This window comes from Erpetoichthys calabaricus, chromosome 2 (assembly GCF_900747795.2).
Source record: "Erpetoichthys calabaricus chromosome 2, fErpCal1.3, whole genome shotgun sequence".
Taxonomy (NCBI): domain Eukaryota; kingdom Metazoa; phylum Chordata; class Cladistia; order Polypteriformes; family Polypteridae; genus Erpetoichthys; species Erpetoichthys calabaricus.
The window spans coordinates 346,050,609-346,073,812 of NC_041395.2; the positions used below are offsets into that span (position 1 = coordinate 346,050,609).

The window sequence follows — 23,204 nt, forward strand, 5'->3', positions numbered from 1 at the left end:
CCTGTGCCACCATCTCCAGCCCATATAACATAGCTGGTCTCACTACCGTCCTGTAGACCTTCCCTTTCACTCTTGCTGATACCCGTCTGTCACAAATCACTCCTGACACTCTTCTCCACCCATTCCACCCTGCCTGCACTCTCTTCTTCACTTCTCTTCCACAATCCCCATTACTCTGTACTGTTGATCCCAAGTATTTAAACTCATCCACCTTCACCAACTCTACTCACCTCATCCTCACCATTCCACTGACCTCCCTCTCATTCACACACATGGATTCTGTCTTGGTGGTCCTACTGACCTTCATTCCTCTCCTCTCATATCTCCACCTCTCCAGGATCTCCCCCACCTGCAGATCACAATGTCATCAGCAAACATCACAGTCCACGGGGACTCCTGTCTAATCTCGTCTGTCAGCCTGTCCATCACCATTGGAGATAAGAAACCAAAAATTATTTATATTTTTTTAAACGTTACTTATACTAAGTGGTTTGTAGTGACTGCCGAGAAAAATTTTTAATTTCGCGTTTTCATGTAGAACGGAGTGAACCAAGTTGAAGTTTAATGGAAGAGGGTGGTGACCAGAAGAGCAAACAATATCAAAAAATCTATGAAAGAATGTCACCTTACTTGTATCACATAATCTGCGTCAAATCGTCTCGTAGTGTACTCAATAAGCTCCGATGAAGACCTGCTTTCATCAACACCCTGTGCGTTGCTCCCATTCCAATCTATCTATCTATCTATCTATCTATCTATCTATCTATCTATCTATCTATCTATCTATCTATCTATCTATCTATCTATCTATCTATCTATCTATCTATCTATCTATCTATCTATCTATCTTTAAATAATGTCTTTCATATCTATCTATCTATCTATCTATCTATCTATCTATCTATCTATCTATCTATCTATCTATCTATCTATCTATCTATCTATCTATCTATTATATAGTGCCTTTCATATCTATCTATCTATCTATCTATCTATCTATCTATCTATCTATCTATCTATCTATCTATCTATCTATCTATCTATCTATCTATCTATCTATCTATCTATCTATCTATCTACCAAAAATGGAGTTTCAAAACGTTTTAAAAACTTGGCAGGATCTGATCAATAACATTTTAGAATAAGCATTCATATCGCAGGGAGAAGACTCCTTTCTCTCTTTACTCTGCTCAATAGTTTTACTCGGGAGCGGCTGGCCTTCCTCTCTTTCTCATGCGTGGAGGTTGAATTGAATTTCATTTTGAAGTCAAGCACAATGACCCCTTTTATTGGCTAACTAAAAAGATTACAATATGCAAGCTTTCCAGGCAACTTTAATTTAATTTTGATACATTTTGACTTGATGGTATGGAATGTTATATGTTTTTAATTCATTAAATGCCTTTAGTGCCTTGAGCATGGGAAAGGCGCTATATAAATAAAATGTATTATTATTATTATTATAAATGAAAAAATAATAACAAAAAGTTTGTGATCAAAACGAAAAGGAATGGAAAAATTTGGACATTAGAATTAGCTTCAGTGACCTGAAACCCAAAATGAGTGTAAAGTTACACGATTTCAGGAAAGGAACAAACCTCCTAACAAAGGCTGCTTGTACAAAGTGGTCTTCATTCAAAAGCCCCTCAAAGTCAGTCAGTCAGTCATTATCCAACCCACAATATCCTAACACAGGGTCATGGGGGTCTCAGCCAGCACAGGGAGCAAGGCCGGAAACAAACCCCGGCCCACCTCAGGGCACACACCAAGCACACACTAGGGACAATTTAGGATCGCCAATGCGCCTAACCTGCATGTCTTTGGACTGTGGGAGGAAACCCACCCCCTCAAAGTGCCACTCTCAACTTTTTAAGCTTTGCCAGAAGTACGCTACATTGGTGGAAAGGTCAGGGTGGTCCCGAGATCGTGGATCCAAACAGAAACTTTGTATGCGTCTGCATTTGCTGGGGGTTACTGACTGCACTACGTAACGTAACGTTTTTGCTTCCTTTATAATGAGTTGGTCTGACTTACCACTACAGTATGCATCATCTCCTCTTTCTCTGCCAGTAGACCCCTCTTTGAGACCACACATTAAGAAAGACCACCGTTTAACGCCTGCCGTGTATATTTCCATTGTCCGTGTTCGTTACTTCGGACTCTGGCGCTGAATTGAGGACCTGCTCACTCACACACACACACACACACACACACACACACACACTCACACCCTAAAATCCTCTCTGATTTGTTTCTCTCAAGGAATCCTAGAAATGCTTTTTCGGCTTTGGCTCGCATCAATCAAAGCAGATAACTTCACTTTTGTAAACGCGCAGCACATTTCTTAAGTTTAAAGGAGCCAGGACAGCATGGCAAACAACAGAGACGTGAAAACAGGCCAAGAGGAATGGCAGACCTACTGATTCAAGCGCAGAACGGAAAAAAAGAAAAAAACCGGAGGCTCATGTCACCTTGTCTGGCCGTCGTCACCTTTGTGTGGCTTCACAAAAAAAGATTCCCACAAAATCACTGATGACGGCGATCAGCGCCACCCGCCTGACTGTCTCATACAGTAAGCACTCGACGGGGGCCACGGGGTTATTAAATCCAGAATTAACTGACTGGCTAAAAAAAAAAAATAAAACGGCACCTTTCATGGGATGTGACCTGGGAGCCGGGTTAATAACTCTGGGATCCAGTTTGTGATGTAGCCAAGCAGCGGCTAATTTTTAGTGCAATTCGATAGAAGAAATAATAGCTTTCAATTGCACGCTGTCCATTCATGCATTCAAAGTAAGAAAAAAGCAATTACTGGAGGCGAGGGACGTGCGTTCGGAACTTCTAGGAAAAGCCGGAGTACGGAGATCCGTCAGTGAGGGTTCACGTTGTGCACAGACGTCCGATAACCACGACCCGTCTAATGGGGGGGAATGGGGTCTTGTTGTAAGGCGCTATACTCTGCTGAACAGGACTCGGGTAACTCACTTCTGCTGGATGTGCCGGTGTTGACAGCAAGTCGAGGGTAAGTCCTTGTGACGAGGCGACGGTGCAACAAGAACAACCACCTGTACGATTTACGTTATCAGTCATTTGGGAGTACAGGCGATGAACTTTTCGTAAAATATACACCTCTTATTTATTTTTTTTTAAATTTTAACGAGGTTTGTTAACGCAGCCATTTCATGTGCTGATCGCTCCTAAATAGCACTGGGGGCTGCGTCAGGTGGCTCTGCCCCCCTTGGTTCGACATGAAGAACACCAAGATCACAATTTAAAGAACCCGTCTGTCATGACTCAGACAGGGTCCTCCACTGGCTAGGCGTCGAATTCAGGTTTCACGTCTCTTTGGTTCGTTTTTTTATTCTTTTTACGTCGATTAACTGCTTCTTTCTTTTTTTTTTTATTTTTGGCTCCGCCTTTGTCATGTTCCTTGTGTTTTTGGGTGGTCCCACTCGCTAATCACCACCAGGATCTGCCCTATAAATCTTGAGGGTCTCCCACAGTTCCTGGCAGTTCATTGTGAATGTGCTCTGGAGTGCCGAGTTCTTCTGCTTTTCTAAATTCTTTATGCCTTCTTTATGATTTTTTTCGACCTTTTTGCTCCGCGTCTCGACCTTCTTTCGGATTCTGTACTGGGACTGGGATCGATTGTCTTCTCGTTACAGGCAATTCCATGTTGCCGTTGTGCTCCACGGACCCTCATTGTGATCGGAAAACACTGTCTTGTGAAGATTCGGTGTTTGCCGTTACTGCTAGCCGGGGTTTGACGGTGATATCCCCCTCTAGTGGGCTGTACTGGAAGTGTTTAGTGCTTTGGGACATTTTAGTTCTTGGGACGTTGTCATGAATGTGCTATGGGAGTGTGTGGGAGGTAAACTGAGGGACTAATAGGAGTGGGGCGCAGCTACTAACCTCTACTCCACGTCCAGGTCTAGAGGGAAGGAGAAGCCCTGTGGGGTCTGGCCCACTCCAGAAGCCCCACCCCTTCCAGTTGACCAGCTATAAAAGAAACAACACAACCAGTGGACATCGTTCATTACGCGGATCATGACCACCATGACAATGGCTGCTAAGGATCAACAAAAGACGTCATTCTATCGTTTGTTTTTTTGAATTTTAGCATCGGTGCTGTTAAACAGGGACCTCCCTGGAGACCCCAAAACTTCAGGCTGTATTGTCCCTTCTGTCCTCACAAACTGACAAAACATAATAGTTGTGTAAAACAAAATAAATATCAAATACATAGACAAAATTGTACTGGCTGCTGTGGTACCCGGCAGGGGTTCATGCCTGGCCGGGATGCCCAGGAGGACCAGAGGAGGGCTTGTGCCTCCTCCAGAACATGAGGGGGCGTCCTTCCTGGTTGCTGTGGGGGCAACGGGTACAGAGCTTGGAAGCTCTACCCTGTGGGGGCCCCCCGATGCCTTGGGAGCCCTGGACCTCAGCACTTCCACCACACCCAGAAGTGCTGGGGGGAAGAGGATTGGGGACACCCGGAGGACTTCCGGATGCACCGCCAGAGCTTCCGCCACACAGGGGTGTGGCTACAGAAGCTCCTCAGGATGCACGTATAAGAGGGGCCGCCTCCCTCCAGTCAGTGGTAAGAGTTGGGAGGAGTGGAGGCGGACCAGAGACAGTACGAGGCATTGTGTTGTGGCCAAGGACTCAAGGGGTGATTGGTGCTGCGGCACTGGGTTTGTGCTCACGAACTGTAAATATTATGCATAATAAACATGTGTGTGGTGAAACCAACATGTCTACCTGTCTGTGTCCGGGCTGTACCCCACACTGCATAGTTTTGGAAGGAAATGAAGTCAGGAGAAAACGAAAAGTAAACTGGGGGAGTGAGAATCTTGAAAACAGACTCAGTCGTAGTCAGGGGGCTTGGCAAGAGTGTCAAAAACCAGGACTGTCACGCACGCGTGCATGGGGAGCAGTTTAAGGACCCGACACGCACCGCGACAAGTCGTGCCAGGGGACAACGCGGCATACTAACCTCTCTCTCTTTATTCCTTCAGAAAGAATGAGGCACCGCCACCGTAATACCACCCGGACGATCCAAAGAGCCGCAGCACTTCCGGGTTCCTTTATTTCCTCTGGTCCCCCTGTGATGACATCAGCTACCCATCCAGCACCACGATTTTCCCAGCATCCCAGCGGTCCATCCCCATAAAATGTCCGTCTACCCTTCCTTCTATGTCTTTTGAGTTATTTTGAACTACTGACTGTAAGAATTTTTGCTGCAGTATACGGGGCCACAAACCCCAAACCTTTACACGACTCTGTGTATTTATTACAGCACGTAAACGGAGCCAAAGCGGTCAAAAAGTCAGAAAGGAGAAAGGAGGAATCAGAGACTTTTTAGGTTGAGTCCAAACAGACTTGGACAGACTGGGTAATGAGGTCACACATCGCACACTCAGGGCCGTCTGGCCAACCAACGGTCACAATGATGGCTTCAAACGGGCGTGGTGAAAAAAAAAAAGAGAGATTTAAAATGATCAAATCGAGAAGTGAATTGTGAACCCTCAGTGTGAAGTTTCAACGATTTTTTGAGGTCAAGGAACACATAAAAATACAAAGATCAAAAGTCGAATCCTGACAATAACACGACTTATAACATAATACAGGGAGATTCACTTGAAAGACGCCCCCGAATATTCTGCTGTAACTCCCAATCTGAACCCCAACAATGCGCTCTACACTTTGACGTCAGTGTAATCGATTGCGTGACATGCCAGGCTAGAAGTGTTTTGCCACACACATTCCTGAACGTATCGGCAAGCGTCTCGGGGGGATTGGGTCTGGTGGGGGGGGGATTGGGGGGCGGTTGAATACCAGCAATTTCACGTTTTTTCTTTCACATCTTCCACAGTGCATGGCTTGTCCCGATAGACCAAAAAGGATGAAGTCTGGTGGTGTCAGATCCACCAACCGTGGTGGCCAAAGCCCCATTGAAATCACCTCATTGCCGAACAAGGACTCCGTTTAAGCTAAGAGTTTTGCAGCAGTTCAGTGTGTGTTGTACGTGTTTCTGCCCATTAAATCGTTCACGTGGTTCCTGACTCACGGTTTGGATTCATTATTGTGGTTTCTATCTTTCGGGTTACCGTCCTCTGCCTGACTGTTTGATCAGCTCATCTCCTGGTCCTGCGTCCTTTCAGTCTTCTTTAATTTGACAGCACACAGTTTTACTTTGGCTCGGACTTATTGTGGTTAGCACTCTGATTTATCGTCTCCTGGTCCTCTCTTTTCTGACGACTCTGTATCCAATCTTATTTGGCCATAATAATACGAACATTAAAACTTAAAATGTCTGAATTTGAAAAGTCTCTGGAAATTCACAGAGCAGCCAGGATCAAGAGGTTTGGGCACAGTGTCGACTGTTCTATCTCAGTGAGTTACCAAAGGAGATAGAGACGTGGCGGGTTTCAGAATACCGAAAAGACAAAAGCCGAACTTTGGTCAAAGCTCGAAGAACAAAAAGCAGAAGGTAAAAAAATACAGTAAGTACAAAAACAAAAGTAACAAACACGTTTTACGCAGCCTCAGATAAAGTGAGTTTGTACGTGGCGGTCCCAGATTGTGACGTCAGATGGCAGGCTCTCTCCAAGGCTTACCGCCACAGCAAAATCATGCCATGGCAACAAAATGGCATCGTGAAATAACAAAAATAAACGATAAACTTTTAGCTGAAGAGATACAACAGTAAAATGATTTCAAAAATGAATTCTAAAGGGTTAAAAAAATAACTTCAGGAAAGGAGAAATACGATTAAAATAAAAAAGATAAATCATGGCAGGGCGGACATTTTTGATCAACAGCAGTGAGCTCTTGTGCCATGTGATCATTTCATTGGTAAGTTCAGTCGGCTCCGCAGTCGCTTCTTCTCTCTTTTGCCTTTCAATCAGCCAGTCCTGATCCTGATTATGTTGGCCTGTCCATTTCCAGTCCTGTCCCGCCAGTGTTGGCTCTTTGATCTTGTACTTTGCGTTGTTCATTTGAATCATTTGATGATGTCCCCTGTGAGGATGGGTACCATACAAAGCAACGTTTTGAAGTTTTTGAAAGCTATCCCACTAAATCCATAAATCTTGGGAGGCCAGAAGTAGTGCGCCACCATCTTAAATAGTGAGCAGGTGTTGATGTCACACAATGTACCTTCCTGTCGTCGTATGATGGCCATTGTCAATCAGAGCCGGCCTTAGGGCGAAGCGAACGAAGCGACCGCTTCGGGCCCACAGCTGGAGGGGGTCCACTGCACCCTCGGTATCAGTTTGCTTCGGGCCCGAAATTGTCTAGGGCCGGCTCTGTACAGTTACAGTTGTCAGTGTCAAACAGAAATCGTCAAAAAGTGATGGTTGTAGATGCCGGGAAAACGCATTTCTGCAGCTCAGAATGCAGGAAATCGCTTGGCGGCCGGGGCTAGCTGCAGGGGTCGGGCCATTTACAGGGCCCTCGGTATCAGTTTGCTTCGGGCCCGAAATTGTCTAGGGCAGGCTCTGTGTCAGCACTCATGAATAAACAAAATGGCGGTGTAAAAATAATATAAAACATTTAAAAAAAAATGATAACAGGTCCAAAACAAACAAATAATTTCTTCAAAGCTCCTTCCTCCAAATTTCCATCCATCCATCCATCCATTTTCCAACCCGCTGAATCCAAACACAGGGTCACGGGGGTCTGCTGGAGCCAATCCCAGCCAACACAGGGCACAAGGCAGGAAACAATCCTGGGCAGGGTGCCAACCCACCGCAGGACACACACAAACACACCCACACACCAATCATTTTAGACATCAGGACCTTTGATGTTTCCATTTAGTAGGTTTGTTAGTTTTTTTCGTCATTGAACCGTCGAGTACGAGTTTGTCGTTGGTCAGAGATCTGCACTGACTGCTAATTCACATCACAAGCGCTGTGTCTGTCACGTGCACCCTGAGTGACTCTGTCCCTACATGCAAAAAATAACAACGGCAGCCCTCACAGTTTGGTACCTCCTGTGGTGGAGCTCTCAACTTCTGGGTGTCATTTACGGGGTGAAGTACATGACTGTACATTTTATTTTGGTTTGCTTCTGTTTGGTTCATTTAGTAAGTAAATTAAGCGTCCCGATCATGATGGTTCTGTTCTTGTTTTTTTTGAACATTCTGTAATTTTCCCCATTCCTTTAATTGCCCCTCTATTTGTTTTACCTGCAAACAGGAACACATCTGTTTTGCATCGATTAAAGGACAGACCAGGAGACGAATCAAATACCTATGATGACCAAAACCAGAACAGACGTCGAAGATCTCTCTGTAAAACCAAAACACTACGTGCAAATAAAAGTTAAAAGGAGTTAAAAACTGATCTTCTCCTTCTTCACCTTTTCCCACTTCTATGTGAGGTCGAATGTTTGATTGGTTCCAACGTGATTTCTACGGCTGGATGTCTTTTCTGATGTCAACATTCTTTAGGTTAACTCTAACAAAGTTAATAGTCTACTGAATCCACAATCTTGGACGCCACACAACATTCAACCCGGTTTATCACTTCACGAAATCAGAATGCGTCACACATAAAATGGCATCATCCACTGAAAACAAAAGCAAATAACATGAACAAAATCTATTATTGATCCAGAGACAAACATTAATCAAGATAACTATACAGTAAGAGCTCATGATTTTCCTCCCAAAAGCAGGAATTTGTGGGGGGAGGCTCTTAATTTCTCATTTGAGATTGTAGATCTTACAAATTTTTGAATGTGAAGGCCTCTGTCCTGGATTCCTTTCTTTACATTAAAAGTTTAATTTGTTTAGACCAGGAGAATTTTGATATTTGATTGAATTAGCCATTTTGTTCTTTAATTTATCCATCCATTCATTACCCAACCTGCTATTTCCTAACTACAGGGTCACGGGGGTCTGCTGGAGCCAATCCCAGCCAGCACAGGGCGCAAGGCAGGAAACAAACCCCGGGCAGGGCGCCAGCCCACTGCAGGGCGCGCACACACACACACACACACACCCACAGGGCCAATTTAGAATCGCCAATGCACCCAACCTGCACGTCTTTTGGACTATGGGAAGAAACTGGAGTACCCGGAGGAAAGCAGACACTGGGAAAACATGCAAACTCCATGCAGGGAGGACCCGGGAAGCGAACCCACGAGGCAGCATTGTTACCCATTGTGCCACTGTGCCTCTCTTTAATTCAATACACTAAATTTAAGTTTGTATTTAATTGCACCAGGGATTTCAGAAGCTCCCCTTTCCTCTTTGGAGACTGCAGCTCTTAGGCCCTTTTGAATGTGTAGGCCTCAGTCCTGCAGTTTTTCCTTTTTTATTAAAGGTTTTATTTGATTTTTAAATTTTTTTATTAAAGGTTTTATTATGTTTTCTTTTTTTAATCAAGGTTTTATTTTTGTGGGATGGGTCAGCAGATTTGGGTGATTCCCTTCCTCCTTTTTGTGAGATTTTAGGCCTTACATCTTTTTTGAGAGGGTTGGCCTTGAGCCTCTTTCGTCACACAAAAAAACACCAAGCTTTAGAGTACATCACTAACACAACTAACGTAGTATATGGTGGAAATTTTGTGAATTAGGGAATTCAGGTGATGGACTTGTGAGTTTGTTGGGTTGAATGGCCTTTTCTCATCACAATTGCTCTAATTATTGATGTCTAAAGCAAAAAGACTCTCCAACAATAAAAGTCAAAATTCAAAGTTAAAGATTTCTTGACCAGTAATACATCGTCACCGTAAACTAACACTAAAGTTGTGTCTAGTCCATGGAGCTGACCTTCACACGGTGGAGATGGTGACGTCACATGCAGCGCACTTCTGGTCGTCACTGCATAGCGACATTGTAGCAATGGCACCTAAAATGGAGGAAGACCTAGAAAAACGACATGGTGTCACGAAATAATGTGAATGATTTGAACTGCCACAAAATGAATTTAAAGCTAAAAATAAACCCAAAAATGTGGATTTCGCAACCCAAAAATGTTTTAAAAATACAGGAGACCTCCGCGAGGTTGCGGCCTCAGTCGTTCGCAGATTTTTCCTCAGAACCTAACTAATAATTGTTAGCGGAAACCGGAAATATCCTCCGCAATTTTTTTATGCCTTTTTTCGTGGCAATACTGCACTGTAGAGAGAATACAAAGCAACCATAGAGGAAAAGGCGGCTTGTGATGGTGAAAGTAGCCAATCCGAGAGTGTTATTCATTTCTCCTTGCTGCTGATTGGCTGCTGCTCTGTGACGCATCTCCGGCAGATGTAGCCCAGCATTCCCGTATCGTAACAGTTTACCGCGTGTAGCGCTCTCGAGTGTAGTGTTCTCATGTTTTTCGTTTTGTTCTTCGCCCAAATGCCCTGCGCCTTCTAAGCCTTCTGGCAATGAACCGAAGCGCCAGAAGAAGTTTAAGACGCTCCAGAAGAAGGCTGAACTACTGGATTTGCTCCCGGAACTAAAAAGTTAGGCCGCAGTAGCCAGCTGAGGAGCTGTAAATCCTCTGCTCTGCTGTACAGTCATCGTCTTCATTACATACCTTCATCGTACTGCACAGCTAACTCATCATCATCTTCAATCAATATCATTCATTATTGGTGAGTACCCGTACATTTTACTGTATTTTTATTAAATTAAATTATTACGTGTTTACCCTACTTATACCAAAGAAAACACGCTTGCATGAATTCCAGTACACATAGGGGTGACATCGGTATTTGACATTCTAGCACTGCGGGAGACATTGCAGTACAGTACTGGACAGCAGAGGAGTTTACCTTTACATTCTTTATTTTAGGGTAATGTATTAAGTTGTGTTTGAAATGAAATGAAAGTGTTTTGGGGGTTTAAACTATAAAAATAGGCATTTATAGGCATTTTTTGACCAATTTGCGATTTTTCACAATTCGTGGGTGCTCTAGGTGGGTCGTCTGCATAAGACATTTTTAAAAGAGCCAGGAGGAATGTGAAATAAAATCACGATGAAACCACCATAACACTCTACATGAGTTCAACGATTTCATTTTGGGTTTTGCCATTCTTATTCCTCGATAATCTTTGGTTTTGACCTCTGCCCGTTTCCTTCTTTGCCTTGCCCCTTTTGATGGTGCCATTATTTGCCAGTCCAGGCCATTAACATCATCAGTTCTTTGGGCTGAGCTCTTGTCACCTGCTCAATACGAGCCCCCGATTCAATATGTGGCAAGTGTGATACCGAGCTGCCACCTTAACCACTCTGAACTTAACAGACTGGAGTCCACCTCCCAGCTCTGACCACAAGAGAGAAGGTCAAACACCTGTGGAGGGCGAGCGTCACTTTGGGGGCATCTGCAGGAATGCTGTGGTCCAATCAGCAAGTGTGCCCATTCTGGTTAGGAGTTTGAGTCAATTCATGTCACATCAACCAGTTGTTCAAAAATGTTCCCGACTGACTGTGTCCGATTTGCTTCATACTTGCTGAAAACAATGTCACTGTGTCCAAAACCATGTGTGGGAAACTTTAGGCCTGTATCTTCATTGATGTTGGAGATGTGGAGGCTTTAAGAAGGCAGCATGGCCATAATTCACTGTAAAAACTTTAAGAGGTCACCACAGCAGATCATCCATCTCCATCGCTCCTTGTCTTTGACATCATTGCCTGCCACACCAACTGCCTTCATGTCCTCCCTCACCACATCCACAAACCTCCTCCTTGGCCTTCATTTTGCCTGGCGGTTCCATCCTTGACATTCTTTTCCCGATGTACCCCTCATCTCTTCTCTACTTGTGCCCAAACCATCTCAACCTTGCCTCCCTCACTTGGTCACCATATCTGTGTTATATTCTCATTCCTAATCCTGTCTACCCTCGTTACTCTGAGTGGAAATTGTAGCATCTACAACTGTGCCACTGCCATCTATGCCTGCCTTCTTTAGATCAGTGCCACCGACTCCAAACCATACAACATGGCTGGTCACCCTAACATTTTATTGACCTTCCCTTTCACTCTTGTAGGTACTCTTCTATTACAAATCACTCCTGTCACTCTTCTCCACCCAGTCCATCCTGCCTGCACTCTCTTCTTCACCTCTCTGTCGTGCTCTCTGTTGCTTTGGACTATTGAAGCCAAGTATTTAAATTCGCCTCCCTTCACCACCTCTGCTCCTTCCAGCATCTTCCCTCTCATTCACACACATGGACTCCATCTTACTGAGCCTCACTCCCCTTCTCTGCAGGGCGTACCTCCACCTCCCTGGGTTCGCCACAACCTGCTGTCTGCTCTCACTACAGATCTCAATGTCATCTGTGAACATCACAGTCCATGGAGACTCCTCATCTGTCAGCCTGTCCAACCTCATAGCAAACTGGAAAGGGGTCCTTGATGATCCCTGATGTCATCCCATTGTCACCTTGAACCAGGCTGTCATTCCCACAGCAGTCACACTGGCCCCATACATATCTTGTGCCACCCTCACATACTTCTCTGCTACTCCCGACTTCCTCATATGGGACCATAACTCCTCTCGATACCCCCTGTCAAACACTTCCTCGAAGTTGACAAACATGCAATGCGATTCCTTCTGACCTCCTCTGTACTTCTCCATCAACACTCTTAAAGCAAGTAGCACTCCTTCCTGGCATGAAACCATATTGCTGCTCAATGATGGCCACCTCTCCTCTTAGCCCAGCATCCATCACTCTTTCCCATACCTTCAAGGTGTGGCAGATCAACTTTATAACAAAAACGACAATGTTGCATAAGTCCTAACTCGTGAATGTTAGATGTGTTAAATCTTCAGGGATTGCCATTGAGTATTAGGTGTCGTTAACATCTAAAACAGCTGGTAAGCAGTTGCAAATTTGACAACGGATGGCTTTCTGAAAATTTGACCAAAAAATTGTCTTTCGTGCTTCATATTTCTGTGTACTTCTCCGCACTAAGCCACATCAAAGTTTGACTTTCTCATTTATGAGGTGAAAAAAAATCATTTCACGTCTATGTGTTGTCACACGTGTGCCCATGGGAGGCAGCTGAAGGGCTCAATAATATAATAATATAATTCCATGCCAGGCCAGGGTTCACTAATCCTCCCTCTTTTTCAATGGCAGACCAACCACTGGAAATTTCGCCTGGACTCGAGGACGTCACTTCCATAGTAGGGGACTGCCTGCTATGTACGCTGGGTGGCTGCAAGTTTTGGTCCCATAAGCTTTGCCCTGTCAGCTTCTGTCGGGGCCACCGGGGGGAGCTCTCAGATAGTGATGTCACAAGGACCACTAAGGCCTGACCCGGAAGAGCTTCCCAGAGGTAAGAGATAAAGCACCAGGAGTACTCCTGGGTCACTAGTTTAAAGAGAGCCCTCCAAGGGGTGGGGAGGGATGGAGGACTGCAGAAAGTGCCCCCCTGTCCGGTTGGGATTTGGAAACAAAGTGTGGCAGTGTGAGGAAGAGACCTGCACAAGGTGCACTTTGGTGGTCTGAAGCCGGGGTTGGGTCTGTGGTAGCTGTGTGTGTGGGGTCTGGGGTGCTGGAACGCATCCTGGTGGCCACAGTACCCATTGGGCTCTTTTGTTTTTGAAATATAGTTTTAATTGTGACTTGGGATGTTATGGTATATCACCACCCGTTGCTAAGAGTGTCCCGGAGTGGGCGTATCCTTAGAGGTCACGGCCTGTAAATCACGATGCAATGGCGTGAAAGGTCAGCCAGGGGTTTGACTTCTTTGCTTTGTTTCTCTGGTTTTTCAACTGATGGATGTTCTCCTGGTTGTGACCCTCACTGCTCTTTTTATTGTCTGCCAGGTACCTTCTGAAGTTTTGTGCCATAACATCCTTGTGTTAGAACATGACATGTTTGATAAGTTAGTGAACACAGTTTGGTTCAAGGTACCAACTCCCTATTTTGTGCGTTCATTAATTCAACCACACACTTCTTGGAATAGAAGACTTTGCCATTAATGGCCGATATGCATTTAACTCACAGACATGACGTGATTTTTTTTTCCATTTGAACGCCTCATAAATCAAAACGTTTCGATTTCTTTCAGAGGTGCACCTGGTTGGCTAAAGAAGAAGTATAAAGTGAATACTGTGACACCCAGCACAACTGGAAAGATGTGACGTGACTCAGTGTGGACATATCGAGGGACAAAGCTTTTGTGTGTTGTCTTTTTGAATGATTTTCAGCAAGCTATAAATGGGCAAACACGCAACTGTCAAGCAACTATTTACGAAGTGAAGGACATCTCATACTAACGGACAACCCCTGAAGATTTTGTGTGTCTAGCATGAAGAGTTTCAAAGTGATGACTTTTTGTAGTTCTTGTTCCGACAGTGAGATGAGGGCCACAGTCGCCTTGTTAAAGTCCCCCGTATCTCAGACACCAACGAAAACTGGGATCTCTGGACTTTGGAGGCTAACAGCAATATCTCTGCAAAGTAGGAAGCAAAATGGTTAGTCGGGGGTCCTCTGTGATTTCAACCTAATTTTATAGGCGTTCCCATATTTTTTTTTTTTTTGGGTGGGGCCACTGAATCCAATTCGAGTGTCCAGATTTCTCTGTTTCTTCTTATTTGTTGGATCGTGTCATCTCCGGGTCACTCGTGACGTCCCAAACTAATGACACATCTCTGAACAGACAAGTTTTGAGGGTGAGGCAGGAGAAGAACAAATGCTAGGAACAAAACCAGGAGGTCAGTAATAACGAGCATCTAAACCAGGGGGCGCCAGCTCCGGTCCTGGAGGACCACCGTGGCTGCAGGTTTTCATTCTAACCCTCTTCTTAATGAGTGTCCTGTTTTTGCTGCTAATTAACTTCTTTCTGAATTCATTTTATTTAACTTGTTCTTGAAGACTCAGACCCCTTAACTGTTTCATTTTCCTTAATTAGCAGCCAAACAACAATGAGATACAAAATGAGCCAAAACAACTGGTGTCTTTCATACAATATCTGAAAATAAAGAACGATGAAGGTCTCAGGAATGTCAATCTTCTCAGGTCCCCAAAACATTTTAACAGAAAAGAAAAAAAATCCACAATTTCGGAAATGTCTGCTGTTGCACAAGGAGAGCAGCAACAAGCCACGGAATTAAAGAGCGAGTTTAATTAATGACAAGAATCGGCGCCTCATTATGGAGCTGCTTGGAGTGAAATTGGTTGGAGTTTGAGGCCCTGACTTAGCTGGTCTTCTGTTGGCTTCTGTGGGTGCCATTTAAGGACAGAAATGAAGAAATTCAGGGGAACAAATCTTAAAAAAGAAATTCAATTAAAATGAATTAGCAGCACAAATGGGTCACTAATTAGGGTTAGAATGAAAACCTGCAGCCACGGTGGTCCTCCAGGACCGGACTTGGCGACCCTTGATCTAAACCAAAACGTGGGAGAAAAAACATTGTGGTCAAAAATACAAAACGTTATCCAAAAATATAAGAGATTTGGGTATTGAATTTATTAGCTCGGATCAGGAAGTGGCCTTTTATCCTGTTGCATCATGAGCAAAGGTCATGACCTCCGAGGACACGCCCCCTAACAGCCGATACGCTAAACTAAAATAGCGGGGACCGCAAAATGACAAAGTAGTGAAAAAATATTTTGTAGGAGGACAGAGAAATTTGGACACTCGAATTTGACTTCAGTGACCCCCAAAAATCCAAAATGAGTGTGAACTGATTAAGGGACTCCTATAAAATTATATAAAAGAAGCAAACACCCGAACGGCCATTCCAAGCCCCCCGGAGCCCAGCTAGTCCTCATTCATTCAGGCAGAACCATTAGGGGTCCGGTCTACAGGACACGAGGGCTAAAGTGAGCACCTTTCAGCGAAAAGTGGCCAGGGGCTCAGCGGACAACATGTTGCTGTGAAAGAGAAAGAGCAGAAGTGAGGAAAAAAAAAAAGAAAAAGAAAGGAATAAACAAAGAGGAAGAGCCGCTTGTCATCAACAGAGAGGTGAAAAGGATCCGGCCGGCCTGCTCCTCCCGAATGCCCACCCTCCAGTCCCATCACCCAGGACGGCACACGTTACCTGGCTTGTACGTGATTCCTGGGGGAAAGAGGAATCCCTGCTGGGCCGCCGCCGCCGCTGCCAAAGTCCGTTGGTCGTGTGGGAAAATCGGGATCATGAGGGGAGGCATGTGACCCTGAACCTGCTAAACACAAAGAGGCCTGTGATCAGACACTGCAGCGAGCTGGCAACTCTTTTACCCACCACTGCTTCACGATGCCAACACCAAAAGTGAGAGACTGGTGGGGCCGACGACTTTGAGGACAACAGACATAGGGGCCAGGGCTGCCCTTCGACATGCCGCCGACTCCCAGGATGCCACGTGTGGCTCCGCAACCAAGCTGCCACATCGCTTCGCACCCACAGGGGAAAAAGCCATGGGAAGGGGGTTAATAAAGGTCACCAGAGAAATAAACACTTTGCCTCCGCTTCCGAATTCATTTCTCCTGAAAATCAGCTCGTAATAAAGGGGCTGCGTGCAATTACGGCCTTGGCGCTGAGGCATGAAATCAAGTCGCTGCATTTTAGCTGAGCTCAGCCGGCCAATGCGTGTGCGGGCCGCCGCCATCACCGCCGCTGCTCTCTCCTTCTTTTCACTTACAGGATGAGCTTGAAGTTTGAAAAGAGCATCGGTCATCAAAACAAACCCCAATCGGGCATTCAGCCTCTGTTAGGTACGCTTCCACCCGTGAGTTATCACTTTTCAGAAGTTTCCTGGGCTTTTCCAGCTCTTGTATGATTTATCTGGAGTTCATAACGTTCAAGATAACGTTAACAGACGTGCGGGCGACACCCGTGACAAGCTGACGTGAACGCAATCAAACATAACTGCAGCTAACTATGCGGCCACAACTCAAACATCCACCCTCGTGTCAACATCGCCACCCCCAAACATCCAGGCACATCTTAAAACCCAGACAGGCCTCAAACTCTCGGGCACATCTCAGGGTGGACTCACGTTAGGCCCACTTGTTCTGTTCTGTGCCCAAATGTGATTGTCCCCCCGCTGGCCTACACATCATGACCAGGCGACTTTGCGTAAACACGGAGTGACAGTCCGCATGTCAGAATGATGGGACTTATCTGGTGGTTGTGTTGGAGTCGCATCAGGCAGACAGACTGAGTGTGCAGAGCAGCATTTTGCTGTTAATTGTGCTGCACGTGTGCTGCTGAGAAGAACTTTACGGTGACAAAAGATGTTAAGGGAGGAATTTGCAGATTTTCTTGCCAACTACAATTCACATTCATGCGTAAGGTGAGAATAGAAACCTGTTTTTAACTCAAAGGATATTGAATGAAACGAGAATCACACTATCTGACTTGTTACATCATTGACGTCACGTCTGTTTTCTGCACTCGACCACGTTTAGCAATCACACCGTTTCTGAATGCTCCTCAGCCTCTTCCAAGCGGGCCAGGGCACAGAGCGATCACACAATTCAAATGAACGAGACTTTGGGGGCGGGGTTACATGCAGACAGACGTACTCGGGCATGGAACGCATTGCCAGTGTGAGTACAACTTTAGACTTTTGGACCCTCCTGAAACACCCAGCCACGTCCCAAACCTTCAGGTCCTCCTCGTACATTCAGCTCCACACCAGACATCCATCCACGTCTCAAACGTCCAGCTCATCCTCAGATCTCCAGGCATGTCCCAAACATTCGGGTGCACCTCAGACATTCAGCCACATGTTAAACATCCAGCCCCTCCTCAAACCTTCACCCATACCTGAAACAACTGGACCTTCTTTATGCATCTAATCAGGTCTCAAACATTCAGGCCCTCCTGACACATCCAGCTTCACCTCAAACATCAGCCACATTGCAAACATTCAGGCGCCCTCAGCTCTGTCCCAAACATCCAGGCACGTTCTTAAATATGCAGCTGCATCTCAAACACTGAGCCACATCTTAAACATTTGGACCCTCTTGAAACATCTAAGCATGTCCCAAATATTCAGGCTGTCCTTCACCTCAAACATCAGCCACATTGTGAACATACAAGCCCTCTCAGCTCTGCCCCAAACAGGCAAGCGAAACACTGAGCTGTACCTCCAACATCCAGATGTGCCCCAGACGTCCAGCCGCATTCTAAACATCCAGCCCTTCCTCAAACTTTCAGGCACATCCCAAACATTTAGCCTCATTTCAAACAGCCAGCCAGCTTTGCCCCAAACATCCATCCATGTCTCAAATATCCAGCCAGTCTTCAAGTGTTGAGGTGCTTCCCAAACATTCTACTCCATTTTAAACACCCAGCCCCACCTCAAACTTCAAGCCATACTGAAAACACATGGACCCTCTTCTCACCGCCCACCATGTCCCAAACATTCAGGTCCTCCCGAAACATCCAGCCACGTCCTAAACTTACGGCTCTCCTCAAACATTCAGCTTTGTTACTTTCTCCTATATGAAGTATAAGGAGACTATCGTAATCGCCCAAAGAGTCGATATCGAGATTTTGATGAATCTCGATGTTTTAGACCTCACAGAGTCCGAAAATACCATTTTTGGAATTATGGGTGTGTGTAAACACGATAAATTGAGTACGCTTTCACTTTGGTTCACCAAATTTTGCCTACAAGTATAAGGTACAAAAACATAGATTTCTATCACCTTTTGGGCTCTTTCCACTAACCGGATGTGGTACTTCACCTTTTATTCACGCAGCTTGCAGAGTCAGATTTATTCAACTTTACTTTTATAATAATTGTTCAATATATGATTCATTTGATTTGATTTGTTGTTGATGGTTCTTTAATGTACATAATATGAAAATAGTATCATTGTCTTGCAGTTTATTCCTCAAATATCCATCCCCATATCTGAATATATGAGAAAGTCAAGGGGAGACCACTGCCGATTTTTTCAAATGTAAAGCTCTGGCCCAAACATTCATCCACATCTCAAACATCCAGACCTTCCTCAAACATCCAGGCTCTTCCCAAACATTCAGCCCCACCTAGGATGTTCAGCTGCATCTGAAACACTCAGAACCTTCTTAAAACTTCCAGCCTCGCCTCAAATGTCCAGCCACATCTCAAAGATCTGGATCCTCCTCGAACATCCCACCACTTCCCTAACATTCAGGCCCTCCTGAAACATCTAGCCACACCTCCAACATCTGGGCCATCCTCAATCACCAAAGTCATATACCAAACATTGATGAAACATTTTGCTTTTTGTCCAATGTCCAGCTCTGTTCCGAACATCCTCAAGTATCCAGGCACGTCCCAAAGCCTGGGCTACATCTCAAACATCCGGCCACGTCTGAGATATTCAGGCCCTCCTTAAAAGTCTCAAACATCTGGAGCCTCCTCAAACGCTCATCCACGTACAAAAAATTCAGGCCCTAATGAGACGCTCCACCTCCTGCTCCAGTGTCCAGCTCTGCCCCATCTCAAACATTCGCGCCCTCCTTGAACATCCAGCCCTTCCCATCCCGTTCCACAAGCCACAGCGCGGTGCTCTTGGATTGGCAGTGCTGCCGATCGGCTGCTAGATGACTTTGTGCCCCTGAATTTTTGCAAAGTGGTCCTTTCTTGTTCTGGGGAAGCCGGTAATTGAGACGTGTCTGGCTGGTAAATGAGTAGAAGAAAACAAAATCAAGGCCAGGGTTTAACACCAAAACAAACTGTGCTGATCCTGAGGACGGCGCTCTATCAAATAAGGGGCACCGACCTACAGCCTCTCCCTACTGGTAGTTTCTCTGGACTTAACAAGTGCCTGAGGAGCACGATAACGTCAAGAACTAAATAATCACTCTTTAGATTTTCTTTTTCTGTAACCCAAAAGCACTTGGAGCCAAGACTGTGCGTGATAATGTGTGAAACAAATAAGCGATGATGCTGTTGTTGTTGCTGCTGCTGTCATCATCTTATCTGTTTGATGGTCTACAGCAGTCTTTACTGAAAGGCGCTAGATATGAGTTTACAGATCTGACGGCCCCCTAGAGACCCAACGTGTGATCGCAGGCTCCCCAGTTGAGTGCAGGTCCTTCACCAGAATTGCTTTGAAGACGCGGCCCCTCACACGGAGTATGTAACAATAAAAAAAAGGCACACAGACAGAGACTGCCGGCCAGCCAGCCCCTCGGCCCGCCGCTTCAATTCCTGCTCAGGTTTCTTATCATTGCACAATGCTGGTGGAAATTCCATTTAGAGTAGCATTAAAGTAAAGAAGTTCTGCTCTGCGTTATCTTTACTGCCAAAGACGGCTAATACCCGGCCAGGCTTATCTGCCAGGCCCTGCTCAATCCCTGCTTACACAAACTGCATTTTTATTTTTTATTTATTTATTTATTTTCTTTCTTTGTGGCCTGCTCATGTTTAACTCTAATACACGACTTTGATAAGCCGGCGCATATCCCACTCGGGGACACTCTGTAGGGGCGCACGCACACACACACACACACACACACACACACACACACACACACACACACACACACACACACACACACACACACACACCACACGAGATGACTTGCTAGTCTCCGAGAGCAGTGAGTGTAGATTTGGGGGTCACAAGCTGCAGTCACCCGTGAGTGTTAACATTTACAGACTAGAAGGCCGATTTCAAATTAAATGGCCAGGAGATTAAAAAAGATCAGAAGGTGAAGGTGAAGGTGAAGGTGAGTTCAGGAGACGACCAGAGAAATAACTGGAAGAGCCAATCAAAAAGTGTCAGGACTGCAATCAAAAGTCAACAAAAGTGTGCTGCCAACGGGGCAAAAATGAATGAATTAAAGACCGGGAGGGGGACTGAAGGGACGGCATGGGGGAAAAAACATCAAAACCAAAGCCCAACACGGGCACCTGGAAGACAAAGTGGGCGTAAGACCCAAAAAAGTCGCTGAGCTCTCAACTCTTGAGCACACCCAAAACACCACTAAAGTTCTGTCTGGATGTAACTAGGACCCCGGCACGGCCATTTCAGGTCATCTCAAATCCATGCTGTCAGGGGTCACCGTCCCAGAGCGATGTTGAGTGGACCCCGTTGTGGTGGTCTCAACAGCAGGTGAGAGACACAACTACATCTGGGTGTCGGACATGCTGAGGGAGGGTAACTACTGACATATGGTGGTAGCGGTGGGATGGATTAAGGGCAGTGAGGGATGAAGATGGGTGGACAATAAAGGGATGACAAGACAAGACTGTGAGATCCAAAAGTACTCAAGCCTGGAAGGAGAAAAGAAAACCGGACTTTTAATATGTTTGGCAATTTATTGATTGTCTATCTAATCCTGCCAACTACGCTAAAACATCTATCTATCTATCTATCTATCTATCTATCTATCTATCTATCTATCTATCTATCTATCTATCTATCTATCTATCTATCTATCTATCTATCTATCTATTATATAGTGCCTTTCATCTATCTATCTATCTATCTATCTATCTATCTATCTATCTATCTATCTATCTATCTATCTATCTATCTATTATATAGTGCCTTTCATCTATCTATCTATCTATCTATCTATCTATCTATCTATCTATCTATCTATCTATCTATCTATCTATCTATCTATCTATCTAATCCTGCCAACTTTGCTAAAACATCTATCTATCTATCTATCTATCTATCTATCTATCTATCTATCTATCTATCTATCTATCTATCTATCTATCTATCTATCTATCTATCTAATCCTGCCAACTTCGCTAAAACATCTATCTATCTATCTATCTATCTATCTATCTATCTATCTATCTATCTATCTATCTATCTATCTATCTATCTATCTATCTATCTATCTATCTATCTATCTATCTATCTATTATATAGTGCCTTTCATCTATCTATCTATCTATCTATCTATCTATCTATCTATCTATCTATCTATCTATCTATCTATCTATCTATCTATCTATCTATCTATCTATCTAATCCTGCCAACTACGCTAAAACATCTATCTATCTATCTATCTATCTATCTATCTATCTATCTATCTATCTATCTATCTATCTATCTATCTATCTATCTATCTATCTATCGCCTTTCATGAGTATCTCTCTATTTATCTAATTATGTATTTAGTGCCTTGCTGCCTTTATGTTGAACCAAAGGGGGTGGGACCCCCTCATGCCACTTAAGCAAATGGAAATATTATACACAAAAGGTGATAATCTAACAAGAAAATAAAATCCAATGAAAAGAGTAAATAAAAAGGCCTGAGCACAGTGGAACACCAACAACAATCCACACAAAATGGCTAAACAAAGGTGAAGGAGATGACAGGTGGCTCTGCCCCCCCCCCCCCCCCCACCCCCCCCCCAGGCTCAATGAATTGTCACCAGTAGAACCCCAACTAGAACTAACATAAAATCTGAAATGCTTACTAAGGAAGGTGATACACTACCACAAAAAGAAAACAGAAACATATTGATTAAAAATATTTACATAATAAAAAAACAAAAAGATTTTCTAAAAAGAAAAGAGAGCTGATTGCTGGCTATACCATAACACTTACAACAGATAATCTGCAAAAAAAAATCCAACGGAGAGCCTCAGACGATCAGTGAACGCACAAAGCCTCAGGCCTCCGAGTTTTCTACAGGCGTCTCAGGTGTCTGAGGGCGGAGCCACAGCAGCAGCACCGGTGGCCCCACCCCTTTAGGCTTAACAAAGAAAGGACAAGGACTGTCACAAAAACAAGAGCTGTTGGAATTAACATAAAATGTCAAAAAGCTAATGTGACACGGATGAAAAGAAAACAAAAGCATATGAAAGGACATCATAGAAATCACAGAAATCCACTGGAGCCTGGGATGAAACCCACAACAGTCCGAATGTTGTCAGACCCTGTGGACGTCCCCGGACTGGACGCCAGCAGGTAGGCCTCACATGACAGCTGAGTGACATGTGGCTGCCAGACGCCTCATCAGATGCTTGAGATTCCCGGGCAGGAAGGTTGCTCTTCCGCCGGAGACGCCTTCTTTCTCGGCGCTTTGCGGTAATCGTCATCGGGCTAAATAGACTTCAAATGGGTTAATTAATTGTGTTTATGTGCAAATGTCTCATTCCGAAGCCAGAAAGCGTGTGACACAAAAGTGCTTGGAATTTCTTGAAAGAAGTTAATAAAACATATTATGCAAAGTGGGATGTTAATCTGTTTGCATCCTAATATCCACATCTAAGCGTTTCATTTAAATGTATAATTTTGTCAGTTAAACATCATTGTTGGGGTGCGGAAGTTTGTTAAGATCATTTCAGAGTGCA

The 23,204-nt window shown here is 44.6% G+C and overlaps 1 protein-coding gene across 4 annotated transcripts in view; it reads right to left on the minus strand.

Annotated features, from left to right (window-relative positions):
- sox6 (SRY-box transcription factor 6) overlaps positions 1–23,204 on the minus strand; it is a 264,750-nt gene that overhangs the window by 72,474 nt on the left and 169,072 nt on the right. For 2 of the 4 annotated variants that reach the window (XM_028796093.2, XM_051923458.1), the window contains exon 6: positions 15,996–16,116. In XM_028796093.2, the coding sequence (XP_028651926.1) occupies positions 15,996–16,116 (121 nt within the window). Of the gene's footprint in view, positions 1–15,995; positions 16,120–23,204 lie in introns of all 4 variants that reach the window. The other 2 variants (XM_028796092.2, XM_051923457.1) reach the window with 1 other exon arrangement.